Source organism: Pelodiscus sinensis, chromosome 2 (genome assembly GCF_049634645.1).
Source record: "Pelodiscus sinensis isolate JC-2024 chromosome 2, ASM4963464v1, whole genome shotgun sequence".
NCBI classification, from domain to species: domain Eukaryota; kingdom Metazoa; phylum Chordata; order Testudines; family Trionychidae; genus Pelodiscus; species Pelodiscus sinensis.
In genome coordinates this window covers 150,430,499-150,458,068 of record NC_134712.1, presented here as the reverse complement: position 1 = coordinate 150,458,068, position 27,570 = coordinate 150,430,499, and the positions used below count along the sequence as shown (strand labels likewise).

General features: G+C 41.3%; 1 protein-coding gene across 1 annotated transcript; it reads left to right on the top strand.

The window, feature by feature from the left end:
* The first annotated feature begins 138 nt into the window (after positions 1–138).
* On the top strand, positions 139–27,169 carry LOC142826880 (succinate dehydrogenase [ubiquinone] flavoprotein subunit, mitochondrial-like). The gene is made up of 11 exons (XM_075919829.1): positions 139–147; positions 2,304–2,452; positions 4,264–4,388; positions 9,744–9,912; positions 10,832–11,027; positions 12,667–12,838; positions 17,129–17,247; positions 23,052–23,163; positions 24,667–24,797; positions 25,453–25,566; positions 26,761–27,169. The coding sequence occupies exons 1-11, from the start codon at positions 139–141 to the stop codon at positions 26,845–26,847; spliced, it is 1,383 nt and encodes a 460-aa protein (XP_075775944.1). The 3' UTR covers positions 26,848–27,169.
* Positions 27,170–27,570: the final 401 nt, after the last annotated feature.

Below are 27,570 nucleotides of genomic sequence, written 5' to 3'. Positions count from 1 at the left end.
GTTATGTAACTAAAATGTACATTTTTACAGTGATTTTGTGAAAAGTTTTCTGCAAATAAGACTTCTGATTATATAAATGAGAACTAGAGAAGTGCAATGTTACTCTATACTTCAACACAGTAAAAAGTATTAATAACAATGTACAAGGTACAGACTGACACGGCTACTAGAGACGTTTTAACTATCTATAAGTATGTGCAAATGTGTACTGTTCCAAAACTGTTGAGATGCTCCATTTAATAATACGAGACAATCCAAGAAGTTCCGAGTAGACACTGAATAGGCTTAAACTATGTACATAGTAGTTTTTTGCCTTTTGTTTCATAATTTTTATTTATATAACCCTTTTGCTGATTTTTAAAGTGTTACATAAACCGGACAGGTGAAATATTATCATGTAAAGCAACCATAAACACATGAAAAGACCTAGGTTTACAATTTATGATTAAAACTCTATCTACACAATATACATAGACGTAAAATGTAAAAACTTAAATATCTTTGAAACACTAGCCAATCAGTTGTTTTAATTGTCATATTTGAATTCAGCACATCAAAAAACATAATAAATAGCACATTTTATCTCTGAAGCAGATGGCGTCTAAAAAATTGTATACCGGTGTTGTGTCCAGAGAAAGCTACTGTTTCTTCCTTTTGCTGCTGTCATGATACACTCGCCTACTGCTGCTCTCTCACACACTCACGCACTCACTCTCTCCTACCCTGGCAACTCAGAAGGAGAGCTTCAGAGGGTAGCAGAGTTAGTCTGTTACAGAAAAAAAAACAAATAATGGTCTGGTAACACTTGATACACTAACAAAACATGTAGATGGTATCATGAGCTTTCGTGGGCACAGCCCACTTCTTCAGATGACTGGAGTTATGTGTTTGGGATGTGAACACTCGGAGGGAGGAGGAGAGGGAGAGAGTGTGTGTGTGTGTGTGTGTGTGTGTGTTTCAGTAAGTATCTGGAGAATGGGTACTTAAACCTAAGCAGATAAAAATCACGGTTGATAGATCGATTCCTATGTCAGGAAGGACTGACTTTGATTTTTATCTGCTTATGTTTAAGTATCCATTCTCCAGATACTTACTGATCTGTCTCCCAGCCCCTCCCTTATTCCTCCTCCCCCCTTCCCTGCTCCTATTTATTTCGAGTGTTCACATCCCAAACTCATAACTCCGGTCATCCGAAGAAGTGGGCTTTGCCCACGAAAGCTCATGATACCATTTACATGTTTTGTTAGTCTATAAACTGCTGCCAGACCATTTGTTGGTTGGTGGGGTTTTTTGTTTTTTTTTAAATCAGAGTTCATCTTGATCTTTTCATGGGTCAAGTAGAGTGGCAGGACACCCCAACAAGGAAGTATCAAGTAAAACTAGCCTCCACGATCACAGCAAGAAAAATGGGCAGTTACAGTAAGCGTGATTCTGACAATGAAAAAATGCTACCACCACGCTGCTGTGCAAGGCCATAAAAAAGAACAAATACCCAGCATACCATTAAGAACTAGTAAATGGCTTCTAGACCTAATTTAACAGCCCATGTACTTCATGCATTGTTTACTGAGCCTTAGCTAATTGTTCCTCTCAATCTTGAATGAAGTCTGTATGTGGAACCATAATACAGAGAAATAGTATGGGGGTGGGTGAGGGAAGGTGAAGAGAGATCAGAAACCTGCTTCAATTTGCTATCTGGTTCTTTCAGAAATGAAGGGAGCGCCAGGGATCCACTTATTGCTGGCACTCTGTATCCTCAAAGTGGCATTTGAAATGCAAAATCTCAAAAGCCAGTCCATTCCTCAGTCCCATTAAAACACACACCATTAACACCCCCTTATAGTGCTTGAAGTGTAAAGTGAAGTTTCCCCTTGGTAAATTGAGGGATAACATGCTAGTAGTGTATGGGATAGAAACAGATCACCTAAAAAGAGAGATTCACCATATACTAGGTATTGTCAAACACACAAAGTAGAATGAAAAATGTATTTTTTTTTCTCACCTAACTTCATGTTGATAGGTTAAACATTTTCAGACAAGTTTGATGTGAGACTGTATTCCTTTAAATAGTTTGGTAATTAAATGTGACCTCTTCAATCTAAAAGTTTTTATATTCTAGAATACAATCATCCTAAAAGAGCCACAGACTTTCTGCATACAGGCTTATCTGGAAAATAGTTTCCATGAAAACAGAGTCTGATTTTATTCTTATGTTAACTAAGCCCTTTAATGAGACATTGAAAAAGTGGGGTGGCTTTAACTTTTGCACATTCCTTAACTGTTACAAATGTTTTCTTTTCTAGTCTCTACGATATGATACCAGCTACTTTGTTGAGTATTTTGCCTTGGATCGCCTGATGGAAAATGGTGAATGTTGTGGGGTCATTGCACTTTGCATAGAAGATGGATCGATACATCGTTTAAGAGCAAAGAACACTGTTATTGCCACTGGGTAATGTAATGGAAAAATGTTTTATAATGTGAGGTAGCATAATCTAGAAGCTAGAGGAGAAAAATACGGTTGTAGGCAAGGGTTCGAGTTCAAATTATGCTATTGGAACACTGTGACCTAGCACAATACGTATTACTTCATATTTCTTCATTTCCCTATCTGTTAAATGAGAATAATACTGCCTGTAGTTCAGTGGTTCCCAACCTTTTCTAGATGGGGACCCATTTTGACAATTCAGGAAGACTTGGTGACCCAAGGCAATTCAAAAACGGGGTGAGTAGGGAGGGCAGAACTACCTGGGGGAGACACTTGGCGATCCTTTTGAAATGTAATGGCGACCCATATTTGGGTCCCGACCCATAGGTTGGGAAACCCTGCTCTAGTTAAATCACTTTTTATCTTTTGGGTAAAAAAACAGAATACATGCAATTTAATTACTCTAATTAGTTTTAGTTCCATGCTTTAATATACTGCATTGATTGAAGTTTGAATTTTAAGGTTGAGTAATTTAAAAGGCTTTAAGTTATGAAGCTAGAGTCTGTGGAGGCAGTTAATGTAGTCTGTGAAGTGAAGGATAATCTTTAAATATTTTAGTTACATTGTACTTTCTTCTTTTACTTAAAATGCTAGATGTAAACTGGCTATGGCAGGAAAACATATATGTAGGGCCTACTGCAGGCCTGGGCAGAATATGGCCCATGGGCTGGATCCGTTTCGCCAAGCCACTGGCTCCGGCCCATGAATGCTGCGAGGAGTGCCAGGCAGGCTTCCTGCTTGCCTCGCCTCACCCACACAAACCGCTCAGAAATGCAGCTGTGGGGCAGTTTTTCTTTAAAAACTGTGAGTCCGGAGGGGAGGGGAGAAGCTTCAGGAGTTGCTTCTACCCCCAGCACAATGCCATTGACTGGTTTCTAGCCAGAAACTGGCCAATGGGAGCTGCCCATTTAAATAGTAGGCAGCCATGAAGCACAAGGTGCTCCAGAGCACATGGCTGCGGCCTGTGCAGGGGCGGAGCAGGCAGGGAGGATGATTCGGGAACTGCTGCTGGCTGGTAAGTCTCCTGACAGAGCCTACCTCTGGCACCCCAATCCCTCCCTTCCCCAACCCTCTGCCCCCCTCCTATATCCATATTACCTCCCAGATCTGGCGCCCCAGTCCCCTGCCCCAGATCAGTCCCCTCCTGCCCTAGCTCACAACTCAAATTTCTGCATCCTTTCCTGTACCCCGATTCCCTCCACCCGTGTCCAGTGGATTCTATTGACAGTTTATGAAAAGAACTCTGGTTAGAAATTGTGAAGAAAGGGTAGTGCTATTGCTCTGCCACCTGCTGGTCTCAAGTTATTTCTCAGATACTAATTGAGCTAGATCAGCAGTTCCCAACCTTTTCCAGATGGGCACCCATTTTGACAATTCAGGAAGATTTGGTGGCACAGGGCAATTCAAAAAATGTGTGAATGGTTCCTTAAGAGCCACCTGGGGACCCTTTTGAAATGTAAAGGCGACCCATAGTTTGGGAAACCCTGCGCTAGATGATGCTCTCTGTGGTCAAGTTACATAGCAGATAATCTATCAGTTTTGTTCACCGTTGATTCAATTTAAATGTGTGAATATCTTAATTGTGTGATACATGATTACAGTGGCTGACTGAATGCTGTGTTGAAATTATCCTCTGCTTTAGTTGAATTATAAATCTGCATTGCACAAAGTGCAGTGAATAAGCTGAATATCCTAATGATATCTGACTGCTTCTCTACTGATTTCTTAAGGAAACTATTGCAGACAAATTTTAATTTTTGAAATGTTTTCTCTAGTGGATATGGCCGCACCTTCTTCCGTTGCACATCTGCTCATACCAGCACAGGTGATGGCACAGCTCTGGTCACACGAGCTGGCCTTCCTTGCCAGGACCTAGAATTTGTACAGTTCCATCCTACAGGTACAATATAACATTGGCTCTCAACCTTTCCAGACTACTGTATCCCTTTCAGGAGTCTGATTTGGTGTGCATACACCCACGTTACATTTCACTTGAAAACAATTAGTTTACAAAATCAGATGTAAAAATATAAGTGTCACTGCACACTATTACTAAAATTGTATACTTTCTGACTTTTACCATATAAAGCTATTGGAATATAAATATTGTACTTTTCAGTATATAGAGAAGTATGAATAGATAATTGTATGAAATTTTAGTTAGTTCTATCTTTGATAGTGCTTTTTGTGTAGATGATTGTTAAATCTAGAGAAAAATTTAGATGAGTTGATGTACAGTACCCAGGAAGGTCCCTATGTTCTCCCCTAGGGTATGTTTGTCCCTGGTTGAGAACCACTTGATTACAAGTCTAGGAAGGCAACCTTTGTTTTCCAGGAACTTAAAATATTCAGAAAGAACATCTCTGAAATATTAAGCCTCACAGTTTTACATTATTAAGATCTGTGGTGTGTTAAACAGCTTAAAAGCTTTACCACTTACCCTTACCACCTCTTTTCAGGCTACAGATTCTCATGCAAAAGTTAACATTGTAAGCAACTAAATGGAGCAAAGAATTTCCATTCATTGAAATTGTTTAGATGTTTTTGATATCTGCAATTGTGGTAGGAGAAATATAGATCCCTCAATTCAGGAGTCTTATGAAGTAAAGTGGGAGAAACTTTTACAATTGCATAGAAATGTACTTACGTACTTTTGGTACTTGCATTCCGTTAATTTTGGGCTTCAAATACTGTAACAAATCTCTCTCTATATAGTAAAGTTTTTTCCTGCGGGACAACAGGGTGATGTTATCACGTCACTCTGCATCCTGCCTCCTCCTTCCCCCCAGCTGAAGCTTGACCTCGCTGCTTCCTCTCACCACTTGCAATTGTTTCTTTAAACCAAGCACCTACTCACCTTCCTCTATCCCACCCCATAGGTTTTTCAGTGTCAAGAAACATGGCACAGTGGCTGGCAGACCCCACATTGCAGCTGTGATAGACCGGGGTGGGAGTGTTTGTGCAGTGCTTGGGACAGCAGCCTGGTGACAAGTACTAAGAGTAAGGCTCCTCTGCCACCAGGCTCTTGGGGAGCTGGAGCGTGGTGCCCGACTTCCTGGAATCCATCTACCCCCATGGAGACTGACCCCCTCTCCAGCAGCTGCACTTGCCGCAGCTGACAAAGCACCCGAGCCATCCGGGGAGCCATCACACTGGCCTGTAGGCTCTTTCCCTTCTGCTCTCGGTGGGTGGATGGCAACCCTGGGCTCTGTGGGTAGGGATAGGGCAGTGAGCAGCACAGGCAGGACTTCATGGGGAAGAGGTCGGGACAGTGGCCCTCACGCTGCTGCTTTTCCCACTTCAGCTGGCTGCAGTGCCCCAAAGCACTGTGTGTGCACAGCACTACCTGTGCCTCCCTGGCCACCAGGGTTAGACCTGAGCCTGGCACACACCGCAGCTGGGAGAGGCGAGGTGGGGGGGAGGCATGGGGGAGAGAAGGGGCCTGGGCTGGCTGGGGAGTGGGGGGAGGGAGAAAGGGCCCAGGCTAGCTTGGCGGGGGGGGGGGGAGGGGAGAGGGATGGAAAAGGGGTCCAGGCTCGCGGGGGGCAGGGGCCTGGACCATCAGAGGGAAGGGAGAAGAGAAGGGGCCTGGGTTGGCGGAGCCACAGCCCAACCTCCCCGGTGGCTGTGGGGAGAGTTGGGTTTGCCTAACCCCCACAAGAAGGGGGATTGGTGAGCATGGGGCGCAGCCCCCTAGTAATAATTTTATACATCAATTTATATTCACCTTTCAGAATTGTAATTTATTGCCTCCATTTGAGTCTTTCTTTAAAATAACAAATGAATTCTTCCTTTCATGTTTTAAATTTTAGATTGTACACTTTAATCTTATTTCTTTAGGAATTATCAACTGATTTCTTGACACTAATGCTTCCCAGAATTAAGAAACAAATTAATCAATACTGTATTTTTGAACTTTAAAGACATCCTAATAACTGAAGTCAGGGTTTTCATAGTTCAGGCCCCTGCACGTTTGCCTTTGTATTTTCCATGTTACGTCCATTTCATTCATCAAGTATTCTGGAGGAAGTTTTAAGTATTAATATACATTATTTTCACAGTTGTGGGAAATTAAAGGGAATTTTGGGATTAGAGCAGGGCTGCAGGGGGCTCTCTCCATGGCCAAGGGGTTAGACGCACCCAGACAGAAGTTGTAGGAGACTCTGGTCCTGGTCTGGGGAAGAGAGATCCTTGGCCAGGGATGTTAAGGAGAGTGATGAACCCCCAGTTGTAGAGAAGGCCACACAGCTGCTGAAAGGTTCTTCCTTTGACAGTCCCAGTGCCCTCCAGTGAGTGAGCAGGCTTTGACCAGTGTTCCCTCTAAGCCCATGGTCACCAACCAGTAGATTGAGCTCTACTGATAGATCTTAGAGCCTCTGACAGGTGATCGTGACTGGCTGGCTAAGAGGCTATCAAGCACAGCACTTGAGCTGCACTCCCCCCACTGCCATGCTGCTCCTGCCCTCTGCCCTTGGAGCTCTCCCCTCCGCCCTCCCACCCAGAGCCTCCTGCTTGTAGTGCAGAGGAGGGGCACTGATGTCAGGGTGCCCCTTCCCACCATGTATTCTATCCCCACAGAACGGATGGGGGGCACAATAGGGCTTGGGCTGTAGGGAGTTTGCTAGCTGCTTTTGAGAGTGGGGCAGGGCAGGGGTGAGCCTACCTTAGCCCCACTGCACCACCACCCAGGAGCCACAAGAGGTATGAACCCCCTTCTGCACCCTAAACTCCTGTCCTAGTCCTGAGCCCCCTGGACTCAAACTCTTACACATTCTGTAACCTGAACCCTTTCCTGCACCCCCAACTCTGTGGTCAAGGCTCCGCTCAAAGCCCCTGACGCTCCAAATCCCTTAGTCCAAGACCAGAGCCTGTGCCCAAACCCATCTGCCCCTACCTGGTGAAAGGGAGGGAGGATGGAGTGAGCAGGGGCAGGACCTCGGAGAGGAGAGGCATGAAGGAGGAAGAGCAAGGGTATTTGGGTTTGAGCTATATCCTGGGTTGCATTTACATTCAAAAAGTGATCTTGGGCTTAAAAAGGTTGGAAACTGCTGCTCTAAGCTGTGTGGTGGCACAGCTTCCCAGGGCTCCTTGCATGGAGCTGACTGACTAATTAATCACCTGTGAAGCTCTGCTGCCAGGCAGCTTAGAGAAAACACTGACTGGATCCTTGCAGGTGCAAGGTATGGAGAAAACTCTGGTGATGGCAGAGAGAGCAGAAGCAGTTGGTGAGGGCCATGATGACTAACCCACAGCCATAGGGAAGTCCAACCCAGCTGCTTAGTGGATTCTGTCTGAAAGCAGCCTCTGTGCTCCTAGCAGTTAGCAAGTGGAATCATAACATCAGGACTGTAAAAATTGCCTATATGATTGCAGGGCCTACAACATGAATTCCTGTGGGTGCTATGTGAGAGGGAGGATGTGTTTGAGACTGTCATCTATTTATTTTCCATTAATTTCTATTAGGAGAAGCCCACCTTTATGGACAACTATCAATTTAAATTGCATCCTGCCAGGCCTGTCATAAGTTTATTGTTGTGCAGTTTGTGTGATTTCAGAAGGTGTGGGGACATAATTACCAAGTAAATTGGCTAGATATCTGAATTGTAGTGAGAGTGGGAAGGGGAAGATGTATTGAAATATCATGACGTCTTCCAGCAATTGTTCATTTTTAGGGTAGGTGGAAATCTGTTGGACTGCTTCTTATATTGTAATTATAAAAATGTTTATGGAAGCTAAGAAACTAGGTGTTGGTGTTAAAGTGAAGTACAGTGTGTCTTTCGGATTATCCTTGTTATTTGTAGTAAAGAACCTGTATTTAACGTAGGGGTAATGAAGGCTAATGGTCCACATTGAAAAGTGAATGAGATATGGTTACTTGATCTTTGAATTTCTTAACTGTCAAAGGTGTTATAACTACAATTTTCTGACTATTTCATTGTGTGGTGGTACATATAATATATATACACATGTATAACATTAAGATTTTTTTGGTCAAAGAATGTTAATTAAGCTTTTGAATTACCAAAACCAGTATTCCTTTAAATTTTGTAAATCAGTCAACACTGTCACTTCCCAGGATCACCCAGAGGAATGAAGAGGGTCTTGCTAAATTTGAGGGAAGAGAAGATAATACTGAGCTAAGTCTTTACTCCCTGGGTGATCCAGGGAGCCACAGAAGCATATCTGTTGCACTCCTCCTCCTTCCTTTTAGCTGTAAGGAGTAGAGCAGCAATTATGTGGAATTGCAGACTGTCATAAAATCAGTCCAAGGGTGGAATATAATAGAAAGCAATTTAAAATATTAACTTTCTAATATTCAGAGGTGTAACAGTTCTCGTGGTAGCCAGTACTGTGAGTGACCTTATTATTCCCCGCTTCTGGGAAAAGGGACTGTCTTTTATTGTGCTGGGTGTCAGGTTTCTGACACCTTCAGCCTTTCAAACACATAAGCATTCTTCTCTAGGCTATGTCAGCCCTGTATTTACCTTGCTTGAACAGGTCATCACTAAGACACAATACCCCATGACTAATTTTTACTCCAAGTCCATAAAGCATACTTTCAGAATAAATACATTTTCAGTAAATATTACTTTTGTATACATCTCACAAGTATTGAGTCTTAACAAGTCAAACATTTCTGTAGATACCTTAGGGTACATCTAGACTACATGCCTCTGTGGACGGAGCCATGTAAACTAGTTTACCCAGCATAGTCAATGAAGTGGGGATTGAAATAATCCCAGCTTCATTAAAATAAAAATGGCCACCATGCTGTGCTGACGATCAGCTCATCCGGCACAGCGCGGTAGTCTAGATGCGGCATGGTCGACAAGGGAAGCCATTGTTGACTGCTCTAGTATGCCTCGTGAAACGCTGCTGCGCTGTGCCAGATCACCTGATCGTTGGCACAGCGCAGTGGCCATTTTTATTTTAATGAAGCGAGGATTACTTAAATCCCTGCTTCATTGACTATGCCGGGTAAACTAGTTTACATGGTTTTGTCGACGGAGCCATGTAGTCTAGACGTACCCTTACATTTTACTGTTTTATAGATAAACATCCTATAAGATATTTTTGTCGGTCTGAAGTGAGAGCAGTTTGCAAAGAACAGGGGACCTTTTGCCAGAGATCTGTGTCACTTTTGTCTTATGGAATCCTCCGTATCTTTTAAATTAAATACTTTTGTTTTTACAATAACTTGATTACAAAATTATCTTGTAAGTATTTCATAACATTGCTGCTTCTTGCTTTGCAGGCATCTATGGTGCTGGCTGTCTTATTACAGAAGGTTGTCGTGGTGAAGGAGGTATTCTTATTAACAGTGAAGGTGAAAGATTTATGGAGAGATATGCGCCTGTTGCAAAGGACCTTGCTTCCAGAGATGTTGTGTCTCGTTCTATGACGATTGAAATCCGCGAAGGAAGGTTTGTTTAATTTTTCAGTGACATAAGTTTTTGTATTTGGTAAAAGCAGATAGGGAGTTGCAATAGTTCATGGAAGATTTTGGATCATCTCGAGCAGCCATGTTAAACTGGTAGAAGGCTGAAGATTTTACATATATTTTAGGCAAAAATCTTGATCCCTTTTAAAAGGGTAATCAGAAAAGTTCTCTAGTCTTTTTTGTTTTAGTAAAATTAAAGCTTTAAGCCAGATTTTCAAAAACACTCAGAACGCATCAGCTCTCATTGGAGACAGCAAGAGCTGCTGTGCTCTTGAAAATCTGGCCCATACCTGTTTGATATTTTTCTGAAGTCAAAAGATACCACAGATGTTCTTAACATTCACCTGATGATTCACTAGATAATTTCTAAATGGTCTGATAACTGTAATCTACAAATTGTAAATTGCTGTAACATCAACATCTTTGCAGGACACTAGGAGACTTCATATTAAAGTTGTTTTAGAAATTCATTTAAAATACAGGAATTTCATAATTATGGTAGGAAAGACAGTAGAATGGGGAACATTTTACGTGTACTAAGGTTGGGGAAGGAGGTCAGTTATTGATGCTCTTCTCTGCTTCCAGATGCATCAGTTTTCTAAATAGGATGCATCTGTAAGCGCGTGCGCGCGCACACACACACACACACACATTTGGTTGTGAATATCTGTTTTGAACTCCCAAATGATTATTCAAAGCAGAAATAAAATGACTTAAATTCTGTTTTTCTGGTGTTTTTTGTGGTTCATGTTACCATGCAGATGACTGGATAAAATTGAAGTCTTTATATATAGTGTCTAGATAATATGGTCAAGATACTTTAGAAATGAGTGCTTTTATATAGGGGAAATTCTGTGGAGAGCAGTATTCCAACCTTTCACTCCTATTTCCTTTCACATTAGGGGTTGTGGCCCTGAGAAAGATCATGTATATTTGCAGTTGCACCATTTACCACCACAACAGCTAGCAATGCGCCTCCCTGGAATTTCAGAAACAGCTATGATATTTGCTGGTGTGGATGTCACAAAAGAACCTATTCCTGTTCTTCCTACTGTGCATTACAATATGGGAGGTATTCCTACTAACTACAAAGGGCAGGTAACTATCATAGATCAGTATCGTGAAATCTTGTTTTCTCTAGTAGAAATGAAATATTGGGTTCCTTATAAAATTAGTCTGAAGTGAGCTTGCTACTAAATTTATATGTACAAGTATGTTAAATGATATAATATTAAGATAACTTGAAAAAGTTATAACTTTGTTTGTCTTGTAAACAAGTTGTCACAGCATTCTTGGGATGTTTGAATAGGGATGGAACTCCAGAGACAATATGCAAAATATGAAATGTAGTCTTTTCAATATGCATTAAGTATACAGGCGTTCTTTAAACTGTCCATGTGAAAGTTTATTCAGACGAGGGTAATACTGTATAGTTAAAAATGGCTGTATAGATGGGCTTGAACTATAAATCATTAAAGGTTTAGGTGATATGGATTATTAGCTCCATTACTGCATTCTCTGCACTAAAATTGGTAACTTAAGTTCACTGCTGTGTAAATACCAATTTTAATGGCAACCAGTCCCTGTGTCAGGCTGAGCGAATCTGAGAATTTACCAGTCTGATTTCTTGGATTAGTTTATTTAGATCAGTTTTTAAAATAAATATAAAATTCTGCCTTGTCAACATGGTCTGGCATTATAGAGTCCAATTTTCTTCCCACTCTGCTCTGAATTTTACTACAAAAATATTTTGGTGAGCCATGCTGCTTTGTCTCACATTGATGCCGGTAAAACATCATAATTAACAAGGCTCGACAAATCACTGTTTCTACTCGCCCATGGTGAGTAGATTTCATCCGGTCACCCCGTTCACCAGCGGCGTGCGCATGCACAATGCGGGTCTTGCGCATCCGCAGCACGGAGCTGGCTAGTAGATTTCGCCCCGTTTGTCAAGCCCTGATAATTAAATTGCATAAAAGAATGTGATATTTTCAGTTAATAAATTATTTTCATGGTGTTCCCTTTCCCACCTTTAAATTGGTTGCTTACTATTTGAACTGACTTTGTGCTTTCAAGATAAATAACTGATATTCAAATACAATGAAACTTTGATGCTGTACTACAAATCTGTTACATATTTTGAAGAGTGAGTTTCTGGATTTATTAGTGCCAAATAGTCATACTTCATGCTTTCCTACCGATACCAAATTTTTCATAAAATCCTGCCACTTAAATTTGCTGAATGCACTACTTTTTACACCAGAATATGCTGAGTGAAAGATTTAAATAATTATTTTGTTTTCCATCAGAAAAAAGTCCTGGCTATTATGAGTAGAGTTCATCAAAATATTTGCTAACAAAATTAACATTGAGTCACCTATTCTACTGTAATTTTAGTGCAAAGAAAAGTTTTACTGTTGCAAATCACAAAATAATTCAAATTAATTACAGAAAGAGTAATGAAAGCTTTACAGGTTTCTGATTTCAAATTTACTATATATGGTAAATCAATAAAATGAATCTTTGAAGTTGAATTTTGCAGGATTTCAAAACTCTTTTACCTCTTGCAAGTACATGAATAAAATTTTCTATTACGTATATTTAATTTCTTGAACTTTCCTATGTTAATTTAGGCAATAAGATTTTGCCCAGACAAAAACGGGCCTCATCTGCTAGTGATCCTTATTTTACAGATGGTTTTGCAAACATGTTGAGTGAATTTCTTTTGAAATTACAGGTAATTACACATGTGAATGGCAAAGATCAAGTTGTTCCAGGCTTGTATGCTTGTGGTGAAGCAGCTTCTGCATCTGTTCATGGTGCTAATCGACTTGGAGCAAACTCTCTCTTGGACTTGGTGGTCTTTGGTCGTGCTTGTGCCCTTACTATTGCAGAATTATGCAAGCCTGGTAAGACTGTTCAAGTTTAACTCCTTAAATATTGTCAGAACAAATTGTTATCAATTCCCATCCTCTAAAAGGCATTCTATTACTTTATATCTTTACATCTTAGCAAGTAATTATAGGGTTAATAGCTATACTATTGAAAATATAAAGCTATTGCAATTTTCTATTGTTGCTGTACATAATGTGCAGTGTTACTAACGTCAAGAATTCACCATACTGCATTAGGGATGTTAAATTTAGATTAATAAACTAATCAAATTGTTGATGGGATTTCCATCAACTATTCAATTACTCTACAAGAGCGCCTCCGCCTTTGAACTGTAGCAAGAGTCCTTCTGAACTCTTGCTACAGTTCAAAAGTGGAAGCCGTGCAGGGAATTCAGGGCTTCCTTTAGAAATGGGGCTCTTGTACATTTCAATAGCAGAATTGCAGCAGAAGCAGTGTGAGCAGAGACTGCTTCAGTCCCCACTCATGCCATTCCCTGCTGTGACTCTACCTACCCTGCCCTCCGCAGAGATGGTGCTGGGGGGAACTGGCTTTTAAGCCGGATCTCCCCCACACCAGCTCCGGCTTCTCTCCTCCCTCCCCCTCTTCCCCCCCATTGCTGTCTCTCTCTGATAGAGGCAGCAAAGTGGGGGGGTGGGAAGTGACTCGTCACACAAACTTCTGCTTATCGGATAGTCGGCTAGTCTCATACGTCCCTATATTGTATCTAATTGTAGGGCAATATAATTCTGACAAAGCAATTGGACGATGTGATTGAGAGGATTTTCTTCCATACCAGAACAATTTAATACTACTGATGCTATCATGAGTTTTAAGAAACAAGGTCTTGGAGTGTACTACATTTTAAGATGGAAGATACAGTGCAAACTCACCTTATACTATTTGTTCTTACTTGAAACAAGTCTGAGATGATGACATTTGCTGCAGCCTTGCACGTATAACATGTTACATTTTAAAATTTTAACATAAAATTAATTCCTTTAGGTGCATGTCAGATGGCAACATATCTGATACTTTAGAAAGCAGTTTACAGAATGACTTAATACTTAGATCTTTCCACTGTAACTTCTGTTGTTCTACTTTTATATAAAAACATGAGCTCATTCTAAAACGGTTACCGTGGGTTTTGATTTTAATAACTTCTGATTTTTATGGATCAGAAGAACACTTTATTTTAGTTTATTTAAAAAGGTTAGCATAATGCCCCTCATTTCTGGTTAGTTTACATGTATAAATAAAATCTGTATCTAAAACAACATCCACTTACCTCTCTTCAGCCCTGTCCCACTAGGTATGTGGGCCAAGATATAGAAGGAATGTACTCTCAAACTAGGAATCTTAGTTGGATTAACTCTTTTATTAGAGAGGCTTTATTAATATTAGCCAGGGAGAAGAAACGGGATTTAAATATTGTATGATAGGCTCACTTCCTATGCCTTTCTGAAATTGGGAACAATATATAGTCATGAAACTCTAAGCATTAAGGTTGAGATAACTTAAATCATAATAGAACACTTTACATTTTCAACCAAAAAACAGATCTCTTATATCTAAATTAAATCAGAGATTCCTGTTCCCATGACCAGCGCTGACCTTAACTTTTGCCACTCATCCTCCCCATTGATAATTCTTCAGTACAAATATACATATTTCTCTGAGAACTGTGAGTCTGTCTACTAGGTATAGGCTTGAGATCTTTTCCCCACATCTTTCTTGTCAACAACGATAATCACTGCATTTTCTCTGTATATGGAGTAGATGTGACACTCCATCCTTATTTACCACTTCAGTTGGGCTTTACCACTCTTGTTCCCTCAGTATGAGTTTGAGTCTACACACATCATTTAAGTGCTACAGATCAGTTTGTGCCCAAATATGCTTGTGTGTGTCCTGTAGCCTACATTAACTTCTACAGCAGCGGTGGCCAATAACTTTTGATGGGGGGTGTGACGTAGTGGGGGTACTTGCTGGGCTGTGGTGACCTCTGTTGTCTGGAGCAAGACCCAGCAGGGAAAACCTCACTAGGCAGAGGTAAGGACAAACTGGTTGAACCAGTGGCCAGACACCCCCCATGGAGAGGAACAAAGGAAGGTGAATGCGGCCCTGGCTGGGGGGCAGGGCTGGAAGTGGGTTAGTTGGCTGGTGGCTGTCTGGGAGGATGGATGAGACAGCCTAGGGAGAGGAGCTGGAGTTTAGGGGCCCAGTCTCCCCCATCTCAAGGGGGCCTGAGGCCTCCTAGCCCAGTTCCTGTAACCAGATTACATCTGTGCTGCGCTGTGCTGGAGGAGCAATAAACCACCCTCAATTCCACTGGCTGGTACTGTCTGTTTGTGCCATTTCAGGGTGCAGGAGACGGGGAACCCCCAACGTGCCGTCACAGGGGGCCACTCCAAGATTTTGAAAAGTGGTCAAGGATTGCACTCTTCCATGATATTCATGGAGACATGGGTTTTGGAATGGAGGTTGGGTGCAAAAGGGAGCTTTGGGTAAGGGACTGGGGTGCAGGAGGGAGACTGGAGTCTGGGAGGGAATTGGGATGAAGCAGGCAGTTGTGACCTAGGGCAGGAGACTGGAATGCAGGGGTTTGGGATGTGACCTAGGGTGGTAGGAGATTGGGGTGCCAGGTCTGGGAGGGGGTATGGGTGTGAGAGGGGGACAGAGGGTTTGGGTATGTTGGGGGGGGCAGAGAGTTGGGGCAGGAAAGGGCTGGGGTGCCAGAAGCAGGCTGTGGCCAAGAGACTTACTTGTTAGCTGCCAAACTAGCCTGCCTGCCTGCCTGCCTACAGAGCTTAAAATGTTTCCCAGCCTGCTTGACTGGCCATGTGCTTCATGACTGTCTGAGCCCAGGAGAGGGGGCATGGTTCTTCTTAGCTGCCTGTTATTCTAACATGCAAGTTGCATTGGCTGATTTCTGCTAGAAACCGGCCAATGGGAATGTGCTGGGGGCGGGGCAGATCCTAAAACTGCTCCGCTGCTCTCCAGTTTCAAAACAGAAACAGAGCCCTGCAACTACTTTTCTGCATGGCACGCGGGGCAAGCAGGAGGTCCTGTCTCTGTGGGCCGGATCCAGTAGCTTGGTGGGCCGGATGCGGCCCGCGGGCCGTACTTTGCCCAGGCCTGTTCTACACCCTGGGATTATCAACTGTAGATCCCCCTTGGGACCTAATACAGAATGTAAATGGATAGATATTTGGCATAGGATAGCATACTTCCATAGTATTGATAAAACTTGGTTTCCTCTTTGGTTACAGCCACTTCCTGAGTTACGACCACCTCCACTTATGACCAAAGTAGTCGTAAATGCGGATCCGAGTTATGAACAGCAATCCGCACTTACGAACTGCGCGGTCTCTATGTAACTCTATGGGATCCGAGTTACGAACACTTCGAGTTACGGACCAAGTGTTGGTCCATAACTTGTTCGTAACTCGGGGAGCGGCTGTATTGATGAGGTCTTCTTTGACACAGTGTGAAGTGTTATCAAGGATAGTGTGAGTAAAGGCTGGAATTTTTACTGTTGTCTTACTTCTGAGCTTAACTATCTTAACATTCTATTTACACTTTTATTTAAGTTAAATATATTTTCAGAATTACAGTAGAATTAACACTAACATTTAAACCATTTTCAAGCTGTAAAACATTGTATACTTAATGGTAGTGTGGAAAGTCTGTTCTGAAATGTTTTGGTTCAATTATGCATCCTGACTTACCGCCTGTGATGCAAAACATACAAAAATGTATGTTCGACAGCATAGTTAATATATTGCACTCTGGTTCCTTTAATCCCAGAGTTCTCTGTAAACATAAATGAACTGAATATACCCATCCCCATGAAGCAGGTAAGTAGTAGCTGCACTTTCCGGGTGAGGAAACTCAAGCATAGTACTGTTAGGCTGGAACTTGACTGAAGTCACATGAAGTTAGTGGCAGACAGGAATGGAACATGGGTGATCTCATTTTATACTCTCTCTAGCCACTAAACATGCTTCTAACAAGTTCCGGTGGAGAATAAACACAGAGAATTGATGAATCCTGAACTCATGTTTTCATATAAGCATCCCACATAATACAAGAAAAAGTACATGTGTCTTGCTTCATAAAAGTGTATTTTATCACTTTCCAGGTTCTATTGTTTATTCATAGACTTTTACTTTGATGTATTAAAATGAAGAAAAAACACTTAAAATAATTATTGCTTTGTAAGATTGTGAAAGCCTGAGGATCGTTAAATCTTGATCTTATTGAAATAATTGAATAAGAAAAATGAAGATATTTACCCTTCATAGGAGAATCAGTTCCCTCAATTAAACCAAATGCTGGAGAAGAATCTGTTGCAAATCTTGACAAACTACGATTTGCCAATGGAAACATAAGAACATCAGAATTGAGACTTAATATGCAGAAGGTAAGGACCTCAGTACCAGTGACTGGAGCATAATATCTTGAGTTGAGGTTGATATTTAAGATATACTGTGGATATTTATGAAAGCTAAGTTGATATTTAGTAAAATGAAGCTCAGGCTTTGGAAAACTGAAGTTTATCAATATCAGCCTTTTTTCTACACAAAGATCTTTCTGCTTGAATCACCTGCCCAAAAGATCACCCTTGTCCTTTAAATTAGGAAAAAGAAATGCCGCTTGAAATCTCCAATGTTCCCTCAATTTACTCTATACCTAGATGGGAAAAAAATGTGCATTGAGGCATGAGCAGATGTGCACCTTCAATAGAATCAGAGCTGTGGGCGCTCTACTAATGAACTGAGCGGCATTTTAATCTGACTTGGGCAGCTGTCCAAGGGCTCAGATTATAGGGAATTCTATTCCTGTCTATTTGAAACAGTCATCCTCTTTTGATCTACTTTTTGTCTGATCTGATCAGATGCACCTTTCCCAATGAAATATTTTCATACTCACCAATGAAAATGCTCTGTTCTTGCTCTTTGGTCTATGCTTTAAGCTCAGCATCTGATAAATCATAGCGCGCACAAATTCTGAGATGTTGTGCATATATAAGGACTAGAGAGGAGGGTTGGGTTAAGGTACACAATTCCAGCTATGTAAAATACATAGCTGGAGTTGGCTTACCTTAAGATGTGCTTGGTGCCATCTTCACAGAAGGAAGACGACAGGAGTAAATGTTCCCATCAGCTTCCCTTCTCATGACTGGGACTGAGGGCATTGCTGACTGGAGCTGCCCTCAGCATTTGATTTATGGGTTTTAACTAGGCTTGCTAAACCATATGCCAGATTATCGGTCTCTAGCACGGCAAGTGAAAATGTGGCCTTTAATCTGTTTTCCAGAAGCCAAATCTATAACTATGTTTTTATAAGTGTTTAGACAAGACTTAAGTGATTAGTTTGCAAATCATTATATATGGATCTGATTGGTAGCCAAGATTACTTCCTGAAGGAAACACCTAGCTGTAAAAGTGAAATATAAACAAGGTGAATGAGGTAATATCTTTGATTAGACCAAGAAAAATATTGCATTGCCAACCTCATCTCTCTAGTATCCTGAGGCTAACATGGCTATAACTACACTTCATGCATGAAGTGAAATGTAGTAAGACAGCCACTTCAACAGTTTTAGGAACACGGGAGCTGATACTAGATGTGACTTGTGGTCCATTTAGTCCTGTATTCACTTCCAACCATATTTTATCATTTAGAGGAAGATACAAGAACCTTGCAGTAAACATGTGATGTAATTTCTACCTACATTAGGCCTTGCCATGATCTCTACTAAAGATTGGATTAAAACCTGAAGCGTAAGATTTAATCTCTTCCAAATGTTTTTATAAGTGGATATTCTTGTTATCCATACATATGTCCTTTCCCTTTCGGAATTTTGCTCACTATTACAATGTGCTGTAATAGTGAGTTCCACAATATAATTATATGTTGTATTAAAAAAAAAAATCCTTCTTACCTGTGTTGAATACCCCCTTTTTTAATTTCATGCAATGCCTTCATTTAATTTTCTTATTAATTATAGCAAAATCTAGAGAATTGATGCTGAACACAACATGAAGCTAAACTTCCAAGAACTTTAATCCACCTTAACTAACAGCCTAGAGATCATTCCATGTTGAACTTGTAGAGAGAGGGTATCCAGTTACAAACAAAAATGTGGGCCAAGTGAGTTTAAGCCCTTTTAGAAATAATTTAGGCTATAGTCATAACTTTAATGAGTCATTTTAAAGTGCTTCTGAACCTCACTCAGCACAGAATTGACTTATACTCGAAATACAACAGTTCTTTTTGTAAGTTGAGTTCACTGTGATTCAGAAACTTTCATTGATTTAGTCAGGACCTCTTGAAAATTCTGAACATCACAAATTAATAATTGGAGATTGCAAATGCATCAAGCTTTATTTGATTCCAGTCAGGGGTTATAGCAAAACAGGTGACTTTTGCACCTAGAATCAGTATATGCTGTTCAGGGATCCAGTTTTGTGTATAAAGTGTTGGTACTTTACCCAAACCCTACCCACAATCTTAGAATAATTGGAGTTTTCTGTCATTCAGTTCTGCTCTTCCTAGTTAAACTCCTTTATAGTCTTCCCTATTACATTGTGGAATCCTGGTAGCTTTTACATTTTAGGACAGTAGTCCCCCAAGCTTTTCGGGCTTGTGCCCCCCTCCCTTTTCTTCCCAGAACTGAGAATAGAGACATGAGACCAGGGGAAAATGCAGACATGGATAAGGGGGCTGAGGGCCAGGTCTGGAGCCAGACTTCAGTTGGGGGCAGAGGCTTCGGAAAGGTTTGGAGCAGAGCTGGGAGTAGAGTGGTGCTGTGTGGTTCTACTTTCCTACTGGTCCAGGCCCTACTCATAGAATCATAGAGCTGGAAGAGACCTCAGAAGGTCATCAAGTCCAGCCCCCTGCTCTAGGCAGGACCAATCCCAACTAAATCAACCCAGCCAGGGCTTTGTCAAGCCGAGACTTAAACACCTCTAGGGATGGAGACTCCACTACTTCCCTAGGTAACCCATTCCAGTGCTTCACTACCCTCCTAATGAAATAGTTTTTCCTAATATCCAACCTGGACCTCTTCCACCTCGACTTGAAACCATTGCTCCTTGTTCTGCCATCTGTCACTACTGAGAACAGCCTCTCTCCATTCTCTTTGGAACCTCCCTTCAGGAAGTTGAAGGCTATCAAATCCCCCCTCACTCTTCGCTTCTGCAGACTAAACAGACCCAACTCCCTCAGCCTCTCCTCATAAGTCATATGCTCCAGCCCCCTAATCATTTTGGTTGCCCTCCGCTGGACCCTCTCCAGTGTGTCCACATCCTTTTTGTAGTGGGGGGCCCAGAACTGGACACACTACTCCAGATGTGGCCTCACCAGAGCCGAATAAAGGGGAATAATGACATCTCTGGATCTGCTGGCAATGCTCCTCTTAATGCAACCTAATATGCCATTAGCCTTCTTGGCTACAAGGGCAAACTGTTGACTCATATCCAGCTTCTCATCCACTGTAACCCCCGGGTCCTTTTCTGCAGAACTACTACTTAACTGGTTGGTCCCCAGCTTGTAACTATGCTTGGGATTCTTCCGTCCCAAGTGCAGGACTCTGCCCTTGTCCTTGTTGAACCTCATGAGATTTCTTGTGGCCCAATCCTCCAATTTGTCTAAGTCACTCTGGACCCTATCTCTGCCCTCAAGCATATCTACCTCTCCCCCTAGCTTAGTGTCATCCGCAAACTTGCTGAGGGTGCAATCCATCCCCTCATCCAGGTCATTAATAAAGATATTGAACAAAACCGGTCCTAGAACCGAACCTTGGGGCACTCCGCTAGAAACCGACCGCCATCCTGACATCGAACCCTTGATCACTACCCGCTGGGCCTGGCCTTCTAGCCATCTTTCTATCCATCTTACCGTCTATTTATCCAAACCACATTCCCTTAACTTGCTGGCAAGAATATTGTGGGAGACCATATCAAAAGCCTTGCTAAAATCAAGGTATATCACATCCACTGACTTTCCCAGGCCCACAGAGCCAGTTACCTCATCATAGAACCTAATCAGATGAGTCAGGCACGACTTGCCCTTTGTGAATCCATGCTGACTATTCCTATTCACTTTCCTCTCTTTTAAGTGCCTCAAAATGGATTCCTTAAGGATCCCTTCCATGATTTTTCCAGAAACCGAGGTAAGACTGACCGGGCTATAGTTTCCTGGATCGTCCTTCTTCCCCTTTCTGAAGATGGGCACTACATTTGCCCTTTTCCAATCATACGGGATTTCTCCTGATCTCCACAACTTTTCAAAGATAATGGCCAAAGGCTCCTCAATGACATTTGCCAACTCCCTCAGTACTCTCGGATGCATTAAGTCCAGACCCATGGATTTGTGTACGTTTAGCTTTTTTAAATAGTTCCTAACCTGTTCTTTACCTACCAAGGGCTGTCCATCTTCATCCTATCTTGCGTCACTTAGCGTAGTAGTCTGGGAGCCCACCTTGTCCGTGAATACGGAAGCAAAGAAAGCATTGAGTACTTCAGCTTTCCCCACGTCATCTTTCACTAGGTTACCTCCTTCATCTAGTAGGGGCTGCACACCCTCTCTGATCACCACCTTCTTGTTAACATGCCTGTAGAAACCTTTCTTGTTATCCTTCACATCCTTAGCCAGTCGTAATTCCATTGTCGCCTTCCTGATAACCCCCGGCATCCTCGAGCTATACATTTAAACCCCTCTCTGGTCATTTGTCCAAGTTTCCACTTTTTGTAAGCTTCCTTTTTGTGCTTAAGTTCACCAAGGATTTCCCCCGTAAGCCAATCCGGTCTCCTACCATGTTTGCCTCTCTTGCTACGCGTCAGGATGGTTTCTTTCAGTGCCTTCAATAAGGCTTCTTTAAAATACTGCCAGCTGTCCTGGACTCCTTTCCCCTTCATGTTAGCATTCCAGGGGATTCTGCCCATCAGATCTCTGAGAGAGTCAAAGTCTGCTTTTTTGAAGTCCAAGGTGTATATTTTACTACTCTTTTCTTCCTTTGGTCAGGATCCTGAAATCTACCATCTCATGATCACTGCTTCCCAGGTTGTCACCCACCTCCACACTTCCCCTATTAGTTCCTCCCTGTTTGTGAGCAGAAGATCAAGCTGCGCACGGCCCCTGTTGTATCCTTCAGCACTTGTCAAGAAGTTATCCCCAACATTGTCCAAAAACTTCCTGGATTGCCTGTGTACTGCCATATTGGTTTCCCAACAGATGTCAGGGTGATTAAAGTCCCCCACGAGAACCAGGGCCTGCGATCTGGAAGCTTCTCTCGGTTGTCCAAAGAAAGCTTCATCTACCTGATTCTGTGGCCTGTAGCAGACACCAACCACAACATCACTGCTGTTGTTTGTGCCTTTAAACTTAACCCATAGACTCTCAACAGGTTTTTTTCCCTCTTTATACTGGAGTTCAGAGCAATCGTAGTGCTCTCTTACATATAGTGCAACTCCTCCCTCCTTTTCTCCCCTGCCTGTTCTTCCTGAACAGTCTATACCCTTCCATGACAGTGCTCCAGTCATGCGAGTCATTCCACCAAGTCTCTGTTATCCCAATTAAATCATATTTCTTGGACTGGGCCAGTTCCTCCTGTTTGTTGCCCAGACTTCTCACATTAGTGTACAAAAACCTCAGGTAACCAGTTGATCACCCTATCTTCTCCATTTGAAACAGGGGTCCTCCTTTCTTGCTAGTTCCTCTCTGCATTTCTTCCCCGTATCCGACTTTCCCATTCCCCTCAGGGTTTTGGTCACCGTCCCCCGCCGAACCTAGTTTAAAGCCTTCGTCACTAGGATTGTAAGCCTGCCCGTGAAGATGCTCCTTCCTCTCTTGGTTAGATGGATCCCATCTCTTCCTAGCAATCCTTGTGCCCGGAACAGAGTCCCATGATCGAAGAAACCAAATCCCTCTCTGCGACACCACCTGCGCAACCACGCATTTATGTCCTCAATTCGACGATCCCTGCATAAATATGTGGGGGATTGTTTGGCCCTTAGAACTTTTTCAGATTTCCTATTCAGAATGGAATCGTTGCATTATTTCACATACAGAATGGGTTTGCAACCACAATGACGGGAAATTATAAAAGAAAGCTTAATTCTGTAGAAACTGAGATTACAAAAGACATTCTAATGCCTTCCTTGAAACTTCTTACAGGTTTTGGAAGTATACTATTTTTTAAAACATTTTGGTGTCTTGTAGACAATGCAAAGCCATGCTGCAGTGTTCCGAACAGGTTCTGTACTACAGGAAGGCTGTGAGAAACTTGGCCACATTTATCGTGATTTGGATGACCTGAAGACATTTGACAGAGGTACAATTCTACAGTAGCTTGTGTGTTCATTTTGTTACCTGTGGGTGTACGTGTGTTTACTCAGTGTGGGGGCGCACTGTGTGTAAATCTCTACATTTCAAAGGTATTTTCAGTTACAATGAAGAGTTAATATAAAAATCAACTGACTTGAGCTGCAGTTTCAAAACTATTGTTGCAGTTGTCTTGACATTTGTGAATTTGCATGGAAACATTTTAAAGAGGTTCTGTTTGAATGTTTTATAGAATGCAAATGTAGATTAGAAAAAATCAGACGTGTAAATGTTAGTTAACTTACACAAACTAGAAAAAAACCTAACACTTTTCAATATAAGGAAAATATTATTCCTTCCCAGAAAACTTGTGTGTGTTCACCTCAAATATGCAGAAGGATATTAGTCTTAATTTATTATAAACAAATCCTGAAAATAGTATAATGTGTAAAGGTTAATCTATTCTTAACAATGTTCTGGTATATGTTTATTTGGGGAAAAAAGATACACAAATCCAGCTTTACTAAGCTCTCTAAGGAGGGTGTACACCTTTTCCTTTAAAAATAGGATACAACTCAAGAGTTTCTTAAATAATCGGTAAATTATTTTTTTCCTTTCCGCAACTTTTCTTTTTGTAGCTACTTGTAGAGATGGGCTTTGAACTGAACATTCTAAAAGAGGCTGTGTTACAGGCTGTAGTGATTGTTAGACACCAAGTTGAGGAAAAGCCTGTCATACAATTTAAGATCTTATGGATGAATGACATGATATCAGCGTATTGGTGATCCCTGCAATTGGATTATACAGTTTCTTAAAAACGTAGCCTGTATCCACTGGATACCAGTAAAATTCTGCTGGAAAAACTTTTTTGCCCAGCTAGCTCCAAAGATTTTTTTTTAAGTGACCTCATTTAAATTTGGAGCCAAGTTTTGTAAGCTGAAACAAACGCTGCTTGAGTATGAGGACAAAATTGTGTTTTGATGCATTACATGCAAGATTCAATCTCATTTTGGGCACATTTAGTCTTTAATAATTATTTTTGACTCAGATAATTAAGTTTGATTTCACAATTGTCTCTAGTAGTGGCAGGCACATGCCTCAAAACCAAAATATGCTACTTTTGCACAGTTAATCAGTATTATCAGACATGTTGCCTGTAAACCGTGCACTTGTGTGGCTGCTTAGGAGAGATTCCAGCAACAGCCAGTGATCAGCAGAAAGCTTGGTTTTCTCTTTCTGCTAGGGGCGCACACTTGCATATGCCTCAGTGCGCACACAGTTTATTCTGCACATGGATGGAAAAGAGGGAAAATTGATTGTCAGCTTATGAAAGATGCAAGACTGGCGAGAGATGTCTGCATGCTATGATGGAGATGCACTTTTTGCGTAGGAAAACATGTGTTGTGACTACAGTACTGTCTTCTAAGTACAGTACCAGCAAACAAAAGAGATTGATGAGAAGTACTTACACTTGTTGCTAAACATACTTCAATGTAGTGTAATGTCTTGCTAGGTATGGTGTGGAATACTGACTTAGTGGAGACCTTGGAACTGCAAAATTTGATGATTTGTGCTATGCAAACTATTTATGGTGCTGAGGCTCGCAAAGAATCTCGTGGTGCTCATGCCAGAGAGGACTACAAGGTGCTTGTGTACTTTAAACATGTTTCATAAATAGGGTTTTCATACATATGGGACAACTTTTCTTGGCAAACATATCTTGGTTTTAAATCACATATACTTGAGGTTTCAGTTTGCATTGCTTATTCCTAAAACTCTAAAATTGATTTAAGATGCTTGAAAAAGTGTTCCTGATATTGACTTCAAGCTTGTAAACTGATTTGTGGCCTCAATGGTTTAAGTAAATCTAAATGACCCTTTCACACCCATTGATCAGTATCTCAGTAACCAGAATCAGCTGGGTATTGATGCAATAAACACAGCTTCTAATCAGTCCCACTGAATCTTACTTTTAAAATATTGATAAAAAGAATAGCTATGATATGGTCACTGGCTAGCAATAAAAAGATTGAAAACAGTGTACGCATTATATGAAGATAATGCACTCTAGAATTTCCACACAGTTACAATCCTACTTAACTTGCTGAAATTCTGCACTAATTTTGAAATAAAAACAGGAATTAACATAAAATGTAGAACAAAACTTAATCTGGTATTACAGCATTAATTTGGTATTACAGCAGTATAATTAGAAGTGACCTAATCTTGTTGGTAGTTAAATTCATTTGGAAAATGCAGTTTGTGATCTACTGCATAATACTTTCTTTTTACTGCTTAGGTAAGGGTAGATGAATATGACTTTTCCAAGCCAATACAAGGGCAACAGAAAAGACCCTTTGAAGAGCATTGGAGAAAACACACCCTTTCTTTTATGGATGCCAAGACTGGGAAGGTATGTTGATTCTGGGGTTGGGGGGGGGGGGGGCTTTTGTCCCATCCTGTTTTTCAAGTGGAAATTGCATTAATGTAATGGAAGTTAGTTGAAATTTCTTTATGAAGTACCTCATTTAGTTAAATACAGTAAAACTCCAATAGTCTGGTGTCCAGTTGTCTGGTACTCCCAATAGTCAGGCAGTAACTGGAACGCGGAAGTGCTTCAGTCAGCCGCTCTCACGGCCGGGCCACTATAAACCGCATGCACACTCCCATCATGCGCCATTCCGCTCACAGTCCCCAGTGCACATAGCGTCCAGCCTGCATTTGCTAGCAGTTGGCTGCTGAGCATAGGGAGCTGCCTTGGAACCCAGACATAAGGTTGGGGCAGAAGAGAGACTGGGTTACAGCAGGGAGGGGAGGAGTTTGGCTCTGGTAGAGGGGAGGGGAGGGGAGGTGAGAGAAGGGGGATTGGGTTGGGAGTATGCTCCTTTATAGTACCTCCAGGTACTCGGACATATCTGGTAATACAGCACCACCTGGGTCCCAAAGGTGCCAGATTAGTGGAAGTCTACTGTACAGTAGTATAATTTAGGAGTATAAGAACTAAATGTGCAAGATGAGAGCCATTCCTGAATTGCTTTGTAGAAAATTGATTTTGTACTTGGCTGGGAACTGGAATAGTTTTTCATCTTACAACAGGCTAGTTCATAATTCTTATTACACAGATGTGTGTGGTGATGCTTAGTATAAATAATTTACAGCTTTAAAAATCTCTGCTCTTACAACCCCCTCCCTATATGCACACTCCCCCTGCAAGGTGATCTACAGTACAGCTCTAATACGAAGTACTCAGGATCACCTCCCCTTCCAGGTGATTAACCTCCTTAAGTGCCAGAAGGGTGATTTGTTGAGTGACATGAGGCATTTTATTCCCTTGAATACAGACTGTGCCTTCAAATGCTCCAAGATGTTACTGGTAGGGAAGCAAGAAGGAACTTAGAAATAAATCTTACTTAGATCTGGAAAGAGGTGGTTTTTTTTTCCCATTTGAGATGCTTTTGACTTAATGTTGCTTTTTGCAAGTTTTTTTTTGTCAATTTTCTAGTTCTGAATATTGTGATGGAGCAGTAGTTGCCAGTATTTTCTATGACATAATTTGTGATTTCTTGCTCTTGTTTGCTTTAGTTAATACTGTCTTTTGTATCTTTAGGTTACTTTAAAATACAGACCTGTAATTGACAAAACTTTAAATGAAGAAGACTGCGCAACAGTTCCACCTGCTATTCGTTCCTACTAATAATGGTTAGCTATGTAAATCATGTAATAATGTATGTCTGCCAGATCTTAATGATATATGTAAACATAAGTATTCTCATTGAGAAAGCTACTGTCATATTAATGATGGCATTTGTCACTGATATAATAGGGATATGCTGGCCATTGAGCAAAGTGCACACTGGTTCTCTTCCGTGCCTCTCAAAACATTTGAAGCGACGATACAAAACTAATGCCAAAATAAAATCTAAACCAGCCCTATTTGTTACAGTATTTAGCTTTTGTGATCTCTTGTTTTTCTTCGTTGTGGAGCCTCTCTCATGGAAATAAACTCAATGCACTTATTTTGAATGTGTAATCTGTTTTTCTTAAAATGAAACAGAAATGGTCATCTGTAATGGGCTGTTTGAGACATGTATTTTGTGATTGGGGGATGAGATTTAAAGTTATGAGATTTAAAGTTAAGCTTCCAGAACAGGAACTGTGCCCTATTAATCATTACTTACTTAGATTGTATTATAGTTACTGTGGGAAGTGTAGCTTTGAGTTTCTAGATCTAAGACTTAAAGCATCAATTACGATGTTTCATTAGTGTACAATAGGCTTTTATTTACTTGAACACTAGGTGGAGGATCTTTACCCAAAGAGCAAGTATGCCTTGTAGTAAAAATCAAAGATTAAAGAAACTCAACATTTTCTTAGTCAACTCAAAACTGTTAGAAATATTTAAAGGCTTACAGATTAC

Excerpts from the sequence above, each read along its gene's own strand:
- LOC142826880 (XM_075919829.1), top strand. Across the intron at positions 9,913-10,831 it reads ATTGAAATCCGCGAAGGAAG|GGGTTGTGGCCCTGAGAAAG; the intron begins GTTTGTTTAATT and ends CTTTCACATTAG. Across the intron at positions 25,567-26,760 it reads TGGATGCCAAGACTGGGAAG|GTTACTTTAAAATACAGACC; the intron begins GTATGTTGATTC and ends TTGTATCTTTAG.